Below are 9,389 nucleotides of genomic sequence, written 5' to 3'. Positions count from 1 at the left end.
ATTAATACATGTACATTTCCATGAGTATATAACACTTAATTTAGTGGTTTTAGTGAGGTACGGCTTAACAACTTACACATATTAAAAAGTATTCTCCTAGAAACTTAAAACGTAGTCTAATTTAAAGCTGAGCAAAAACATGATACTTTCTTTTACTTCATTACTGTACTTAAGTAGAACTTTGAGGCATCTGTACTTTTCTTACAACTTTTTACTTTTACTCACTACATTTTTAAACATATATTTTTGAATTTGGATTAACGGATCTGACGGGAGTTATTATTTCACAGTATTTCATCATCTAGCTAGCCCTACAGAAAACAAGCAGGTAATTTTAAATTAAGAGTTTCTATCAGCTCAGCTCAGCTCACTCAACCGTTTGTGTCTCCAGTTTGTGGCACAGTGTGTTGCTAGCTAAAGGTCCAGCTACTGTATTTGATGGAGAGAAAAGAAAGAAAGCTAATTTCGCTCAGAGATGGATAAAGGTAAGAAAGACGACACGAGAGGAAGAAAAGAGGTTAGAGTTAAAGGTAAGGAATGCTCAGTGGGGTCTGCTACACTGGAAATGTAAAGCTTGCATGTAAGTCCTCGTGTTTTTAAATCAGATATTGGGTCTGTACATGCGGCATTGTGTGTTTTTCGTATTGTGAAACATGCTGCAAAACAAAACGGAGGTAGACTGTGTTATTTAAGGCTCAGTCAGCTTTGCATAAGAATAGCTGGTAGAAATATTCCTCAAGGAGCTTTTTTTACCTTTTTACTTTAAATACATTTCAGAGCTGGTACTTTTTCACTTTTAGAAGTTTAATTGGTGCTTCAACTTTTACAGGAGTTTTTTTTTTTTCAACACTAGTAGGTGTACTTCTACTTAAATACAGAATGTCTGTACTTTTTTTGGGTTTGTCATATGCATGTCGACAGAGTGACCCTAAATAGAACAAAAGTCCAGCACACACAAAGAAAAGCAACTACTTCAAAATACTTTAAGCACACTTTGCCAGATTTTTTTTTTTTAATTTCACAATTTTCTGACTTAAGTAATCACTGCAATCTTCAAAACACAAGCCATCATTAAAGCCATCATCAAGTCATACTGTTACAGCAAAGACTAAAGGCTTTCTTCAGGCACTGCTATGACTCAGAGAACAGAAAACATCAAATCTCAACGTACTGAAGACAAACATGACAAAGAGATATACAAAATACGTATTCATAAATATATGTTTGAATTTATACCTTAAAATTCATGATCTTTGTACCATTTTTAAGAGTATCAGCTCTTCTGTCCTTCTTCCTTTCCTACACATACTCCTTCAGTGGTAAATTATTAGAAGTGATAGGCTTTGGGAAATCTGGTGCTGTAGCAGGTGAATTTGCAAAACTCCGCCCTATGTAGCCCCTCCGGTACCTGCCTCCCCTCTCCATGAGCGGGCAGGTGCTGCTCAACACAGCTCCGCTGATCATGAGAATAACCGCAGCCGCCCAGCCCAAATAAATAGCCTGGCCCAGCTCTCTTTTGTACATCACAGGCACGTTGGGGTTGTAGAAATCCTGGATGACTGTATTGGCAGTCCAGGAAACTGGAATTAATACGCACAGGCCTGTCAAAATGAAGAGAACTCCACCTGAGAGCGCTATACCCGCCTTGGCCTGGCGATCGTCCCCGGCACAAGTGGTGCACTTCATGCCGCAGCAGGACACGGTGCAGGAGAGCCAGCCCATGAAGATGGCCAGACACATAAGAGCACGGGCTGCCTGGATGTCGGGAGGCAAAGCCAGCATGGAGTCATAAGTCTTACACTGCATGTGACCCGTGGTCTGGTAGATGCAGTTCATCCAGATCCCTTCCCACTTGATCTCTGAGGTCAGGATGTTGCTGCCTATGAAGGCTGAGACCTTCCACTGAGGCAAGGCTGTGACAGCGATCGCCATGATCCAGCCGGTCACCGCACAGGTGAAGCTGATCAGCTGCATCCCGGTGTTCACCATGATGAAAAAACTGGATGTGAAGCTATTTCTTAATGTTTAATTTGTTCTCTGTCTTTAGCTTCTTTGACAAGATCTTTTCCTTATTATCAGTCTTCCAAGTTGTTTTTTATTTAAGTGTTCTTCTCTTTTCCTTTTGTTGTTTGGCCAAGCGTCTTATGGTCTTTGCCCTAATGTCACTTTGTCAAAGTCATGTTCTTCTCTTTTTCTTTTCCTTCTCAACATCTGCTCACAGTTTCCACTTCCACGCGTCTCAGTGCGCTGCGTTATCCAGAAGTAATCGCTTGCTTTCCCTCAACAGACACCCAGCTTTTCAGGGGATCAGAGGCTCGCGCACTTTCTCCTCCTTTTCAAGTTTGAGTCGGTGCATTATTGAGTAGCCAATACCTGTGCAGCCACCTGTGGCAGCCTGCAGATGTGGGATCAATCAGGCTTTATAATGCAGGACCGGTGGAAGAGAGATCTCTGCCAGGAGTTTTTCTTTTCTTTTCAGTGGAAGTGCTTCTTTTTTCCTTGAACTCAGGACTCCTGAGCTGTTGTTTACTTCAGTGTCACTCTTGGTTTTGGTGTAGCCTTACCTAGATGGATCAGACTGATATAACCTGATACCTGGATCCGAGGCTACTGATGATGCTATGAGTGTATCCTTTCACAGGAGGTTGAATATAGTGACTCTCAATTACACAGAATAAAACAGCGTAGCTTTTTACCTCCTGGTCATCGAAAGCCAGTTTCTACTCCTTATGCTTCCAGAAGGATGGACAAAATATGAACCGTGATCAACCTAAAGAGGGTACTCCAGCCTCCTTTTTCCTCCAAAGAATCCCAAATCCACATTAAGCCTCAAAGCAACGGGTTTTTGTAGTCTTCGTCCTCTGAAAGAACAGCTTTCCTGTAGAAAACAACCTGCAGAATTTATCTTCAGACACCGCTGCTGTTGCCAGCTGAAGTGTCTCTTAGCTGACAATATATGGCGCTGGGGTCCAAGCCTTGATGAGGCCACTTCAGGCTTCAGCTGCTGCACAGCTTCACCCTCCCTCAGCCACTTCCTTTAGTAGCAGTGCAGCCCAGATGGGTCAGTCCAGATCTAACAAGGGTATAAATAAGAAATCAGGCCTGCAAAGTCAGACTTCTGGGTAAGTAGAGCATAAGATCCCTCCCCCTTACCTTCATCCCCTCTGATATCCAACCTGTGGAAAGCACCACTGAACCCCACAAAAAAAAAAAAAAAAACACAATAAAACAGGCGAGTGGGAGGGAGAGGGCGAAAGAGGGTGAGACAACAAAAGGGAGGGAGGCATGGGCAAACTCAGGATGGAGCGGTGTCTGTAGGTGGATCAGCTAACACAAAGACAACATGGAGTGGGCTCCTACAATGGGGATTACAAACTCTATTGCTCCATACCACACGTAATTACGTGAATTTTAAAGAAGACAACACAAAAATAGCTTTCACTTGCCTCTTTTTGTCTGCAGCGAAAGGGCGAAGCAGCTTTTCATGGTTTTATTTTTTTGACTGTGGATAAAATGTTGTGAGGCTACACAAAAAATAAATAAATAAATAAGAGATCACAATTTGTTTGGGGTTTATTTTCAAATTCACTTAACTGCAATTTCTTACTAAACACTTTCATGTTTTTCAGTTAGACACAGACTACTGAAACATTAACAAGCTGAAATACCAACTGCAGTTATTATGGTGAATTGTTTGGCACATAAATAGCTGGGGGCAGTGTAACAGAAGGATCTGACAGCAGGTCTTTGTTTTCATTTCAACATATTTTCCACCCAAGAAAGAATCCTTATTCCCTCTGCATTTGGCCTTAGTGGTGTGTTGTGCTGATGAATTAAATATCGTGGCATCAAGATCTGTGGTTCAGGTTTCCTTTCTTCTGTAGCCTCCGCTCGCCTTGGTAACAGTGGTCATGACAACCAGCCGGGACACAGGAAATGCAGCGGAGACAGATGATACACAAAGGGGGGGCAGAGGAAGGTGGCACATACCGCTAATGGCGAGTCACAGTGAACAGATAAACAGACAGATGTGTGTGTTTGAGTTTTCCTTTAAGGGAGCAGGCAGCAGTGAAATTACTCTAAACTTAAATCTTAAATACACATGGGAAAGACAAATACTTTAGAGCTTAAATTTTGAAAATATGGTTTAATGGTGGAATGCTTCAAGTCCTAGCTTGGGACTTTATAAGCAACCAATTCACTATCCCAGGTTGATTGCTTGCGTTACAGGTTGCATTTGCTGACTGCTGACCTCTTTACCTGAGGTGCACAAATATAACAGGCAGCCACCTGGTTATTTGACCAGTTCCTTCTTAGTAAATGTTGTGTTGTTGTTTTTTCAGTATATAGTAATGCATCTTAAAAAAAAAATCTGAATATCATGAAAAAGTTTAATTCTTTCAACAATTTTCTTCAAAAAGGGAAACACTGATATAGTCTTTATTCATTGCATGCCTTTTAAGCCTGCTAAGGTGTTGTTGAAGGTTGATTTGATAGCTGCCATAACTTGAGATTTATAATAGTTGTCACTGTGGGCAGTGCTAGGTCCTGCTGGAAAAGGAAATCAGCATTCCCATAAAGCTTGACAACAGGTGGAAGCATAAAGTGCTATAAAATCTCCTGGTAGACAACTGCATTGACTTTTTGATAAAACACAGTGGACCAATCAACCATCAAAACCCACCAGCACTTGATACACAGACCACACTCTCCACTTTTCCTCCAGAAAAGCGTGGGCGATCGTGGCTCAAGAGTTGGCAGTTTGTCTTGTAATCGGAAGGTTGTCAGTTCGAGCCCCGGCTCGGACAGTCTTGGTTGTTGTGTCCTTGGGCAAGACACTTCACCTACTGCCTTCTGGTGTTGGCCAGAGAAGCCCATGGTGCGATATGGCAGCCTCGCTTCTGTCAGTCTGCCCCAGGGCAGCTGTGCCTACAACTGTAGCTTGCCTCCACCAGTGTGTGAATGTGAGAGTGAATGAATAGTGGAACTGTAAAGCACTTTGAGGGTCTTGAAAAGCGCTATATAAATGCAATCCATTATTATTTGAAAAGGACTTGATTTCCAAATGTAGTTCAAAACGTACTTTTATCTGAAAAGAGGACCACAGAGCAGTAGTCCACTTCTTTTTCCACTTACCATAAGACACTTCTAAAGTCTCTGGTTCAGGGTGGTTTGACAGCAGTAGTAAAGCAACAGCTATACCGCCTGTTATGAAGACGTCTATATACACTGACACCAGCCTCCATTCACTCCTTGTGATGTTCTTGAGTCAACTTTTCCTGACAGTCCTCTCAAGTCTGTGGCCATGCTCTTTGTCTCCCTCATACTTTTTCCCCTTCAGCCAACTTTATTATTTACACACCTCCATACAGCCAGCCTTTTCAGCAAGACCTGTGGCTTATCCTCCTATTAGAGAACATCAATGATAGACATCTAAACAACCATCAAATAAGCAGTCTTCCCTCTGATTGTGTTTGCAGGTATTTACCAAGGTCTGCATACCAAGACAAACATTTATGTGAATAGTTTGTTCTTTAAATTTAAACTGGCTTTCTGATTTTCATGAGCTATAGGCATGGTCATCACAACAACAAAAAAGTCATAATGCTTGCATCATGTATAATGAATATAAAATATAGTTAAGTTTGTAGTTAAAGGTTTTATAGTTTAAAAAAAACCCCAAAAAAACCAAACTATTTACAATAAAGGACAAAGCGTCACATTTTTTGACAATGAAATCATTAAGAGAAAATATCCTACTTATACTGTTAAATATGCCCCCACAACAATTTCCATTAATCTTTGGACCCTTTTCTGTATTGTACAGCATGTATTTTGTTTGGGTTTTTTGTTGAGAAAAATAAAAATTTATCCCATTACTTGCACTACATTCTTAAACTTTCAATTTCCAAAACTGCATTCTATTTTTTTTAAAAAAAAAAAAGAAAAAAAAAAAAGGGATATTTGTTTTTATTTATTTTTTTTTTTTTAAATACTCAACATTTCAAGTCACTGTTCACATACAGGACCCCATCCCTACACTCTTGCCAGGACTACTAACTTAACACCTGCTTTACTAAAGCAAAAAAAAAAATTAAATGTGTTCAGATTTCTTCAGGCTACTTAAGACAGAATATATCTGATATTGTTACACTATTCAGCTGCATCCAAGGACAGGAACAGCTTACATCATTAATATTTTACCAAGTGCCATCATCCTGTAATCTGATTTACTTTGGTAAAGAATGCCATCTAGTGACAATAAATGCATATGTAGGCTTTGGTGTCAAGTGCAGATCTAGCTCTGTGGGCATAAATCCACCTTTTAATCAATATTACAGGCTAAATGTCAATGACGAGCGCACACAGTTATGTTATAGGCATGAAATACCCATTTATTACTTTGCACATTAACACAAGAATTCCCTGCAGGCGAACAAAAACAACAAAAACCAATTCAACATGTCACATAATAGCAATAACAGCAAGTGAATGGCCTTCTGAGGGCAGGGACAGAACGAACCCTGCCCCTTTACAACTTAAAGGATTCCGTTCATTCACAGAATCTGAACCACCAGATTCCCAGAATCGGATCGCTCAGATTCTGTGATTCTATTGCTATTAGACAATCACACAGTTTCAGAGACCACTAGCAGGAAAAAATAAAAATAAAAAAATAAAGCAGAGCTATAACAAACCTAAAAAAGAAAAAAAAAAGTGGGAAAAAGGGTAACAAAAAAGGGGGAAAAAGACATAATACACAATGTCAAATTACAAATCTGTCAAGATATAATATATCAAAGTGAGAGGAATTTAAAAATAATTCATGCTCTTTCCATTGGGGCACAGAAAGAATTATGGATCTTGTTTTAAAAAGGTTAAAAAGAGGTAATCCTGCTCCGTCAATGCCTTGGGGACCTCTACACAAAAGAGGAAGTATATCTGTGAAGGGTCAGCGGAGTTGCCATGGAAACAGGAGAGCGCCCACCAATAGGCGTGGCAATAGGTACAAACCAGGAGCGAGAAGACGAAATGGATGCTCTCTACAGTAACCTGGCTCAGAGGAAAGGAGTTCGGTCTTTAACGGGTCCACGTTTGAAGAAAGTACCTCGTTTGATTTGGAACACGACGCAAAGCGCAGAAGCCCTCACCTCAAAAAACAGCTTGTACCTCCCAAATTACTGACATTTGTGTAGGAATCTTTAAAATACATCTTAAAGAGAGACAGACAAATATTGCTAGCCTAAAACAGTCCCACTAAATTGATAAACATTTACCCCGCCCCAAAAAAAGGAAGTTTATATTTTTTTTTCTCTCATAATAAATATGACTCCAAAAAGGTTTTCAGTTTTTTTGTTTTTTGTCGTTTTGTTTTTTTTTTTTAAAGGACAATACTCTGGCATGCAGGCGAGCAAAGTCTACATTTTGTTACTTGAAAGAAAGAGTCTAAAGCCTACACAACTACTCCACCGAATGCACATTCCCACTGATTGATACAAGCAAATCATGTTTACAAAAAAAAAATAAAAGTAAAATTAAAAAAAAATAAAATACAGAGATTTGATAGCGAGTGACCAACAATCACAATGAGTAGAATTATATCTTTGTTTTTAACCATATTTGAAAACTTGGGTTAATATTGCTTTGTAATATTTATAAACAGGGAGTGAGCCTTTATCTGACTGGACTTTAATGACCAAATATTGTGATTTAAACATTCCCCCTTGGAGATCCCAGATGAATATTTAATCAAATCTGCTAACAGAACTGCACACTGTAAAAACTAATCTGCATCATTTAAAACTTATTGCAAGCAACGCCTGGAAAACATCCTCCCCAGTCCCCCTTCTGCTACTCATTTCCTGCTTCTCCACTTGATGCCCACGCCCACATCAAGACGGAGCTCAAACTCATTCATAGTAAACCTGCTGCTTTACGGGTGGTTTATTACAAAAGGGTTTTCACTGAGCTGTCCCTCTCGATGAGGCGTGCACATTTCTCCCAAAGCCTGCTGTCCTGCATTATTATCCAAAAGCAACATTAGGGGGAGCCAATTGTACGTCTGTCACCATTAGTTTCCATGTTAAAAAAGGGAGGGCGGGGGGGGGGGTTCCCAAGGGCAGCGCTTCTATTTACCGTCAATTTAATCCAGTGTTGAAATGCATAAAAAGCACAAAAAAAATACTGTTAAATAGAGAATTGTAAGATGGATATAACTGACATACACGCCGAGTAAAATTGTTTTTAAAAAAAAACAAATTCAATTCATTGCCTACCATAACAACATTTCCCGATTGTCTCCATCTATCGGATCAAAACCAGCCAACACCCGGTGCGGGACGTACACCACCATGGCAGACCTGTTACACCAGTCTGACTGCTACAAGACAACTAGAGTCGGCCACCGTTACATCAGAACCTGCAGAAGAGGCGCGAATTCATCCATCCTGAGAACTACCTCTCACCAGAATGCTACAAAAAAAAAAAAAAAAAAAAAAAAAAATTCCAATCTGAAAACTCAACCCCTCAACCTGCAGCTCAACAACTGAAGTCTATTCCTGAAATCACACTAGTAGCTATATAACTGGCTTCGCTGCAGACCTTAAAAATTTGATCACAATAGTAACAACAGTGACAACAACGAGAACAACAACAGTAAACTACTAGGTCTAAAACAGTTTAAGATAACCACAAAACATCTTATATTAAACTTTTACAAATCTGCTTTGTTGATTCGTATGTATAAATGCATAAAGGTAAGAGATTGACAGTGCCCTCTGGTTCCTGCTTAGCATCCCTGGTCAGTGCAATGAATTGGCCAACATTAGCAAAGGAGACCTTAAAAATCAAAATTAAGTTGGTTCCAGGTTCCTTGAAAACAAATTTAAAAGTGTCCAGCAGTGTCATAACCCTTCTTAAAAAGTTTTAAAAAATTGGATACCACTTTTCACACAGAAAGCAAGACTGATAAAAACATACTGTGTTTAATGCCTTCAGCTTTTTAAACAGGTCCCAATGCTGAACCAGTCACAGGCCAGACCATGGTTGCTACTGCTACACATCAGTCCTGGCTTCAGTTACTACTTGAAATGGACTCTGGGATTCAAGGATGTTTAGAGGCACAAGAAAGCAGCCGTCTCCCAAAGGTGCAAATCCCTATCCAGCCTGTGCAAGCAGCAGGCTAACACAACCACTAAATGTAATAAAGCATTTCATTTAATAAGTGACCCAGGACTGCTACAAATACCCACACGTGCCTCTATGAGGCCTGTTTAAGTCATATGTCTCAAAGTTGCTCTATAGATGTAAATATATGCTTATATGTACTGTATGTGTGAATATAAAACACAACAAATCTGAGGCATTTACAGCAGTTATCTCCTTGATTT

The 9,389-nt window shown here is 39.9% G+C and overlaps 1 protein-coding gene across 1 annotated transcript; it reads right to left on the bottom strand.

The window, feature by feature from the left end:
* Window positions 1-514: 514 nt before the first annotated feature.
* On the bottom strand, window positions 515-3,545 carry cldn35 (claudin 35). Its single transcript, XM_080295886.1, has one exon. The coding sequence runs from the start codon at window positions 1,987-1,989 to the stop codon at window positions 1,300-1,302; it is 690 nt and encodes a 229-aa protein (XP_080152012.1). The 5' UTR covers window positions 1,990-3,545; the 3' UTR covers window positions 515-1,299.
* Between the last annotated feature and the right edge of the window lie 5,844 nt (window positions 3,546-9,389).

Source organism: Astatotilapia calliptera, chromosome 22, assembly GCF_964374335.1.
Source record: "Astatotilapia calliptera chromosome 22, fAstCal68.1, whole genome shotgun sequence".
Lineage (NCBI taxonomy): Eukaryota > Metazoa > Chordata > Actinopteri > Cichliformes > Cichlidae > Astatotilapia > Astatotilapia calliptera.
The sequence above is the reverse complement of the archived record's forward strand: the minus strand, read 5'-3'. Positions and strand labels throughout refer to the sequence as shown.

Coding starts and splice junctions, on each gene's coding strand:
- cldn35 (XM_080295886.1), bottom strand. CDS start 1,989: ATGGTGAACACCGGGATGCAGCTGATCAGCTTCACCTGTGCGGTGACC.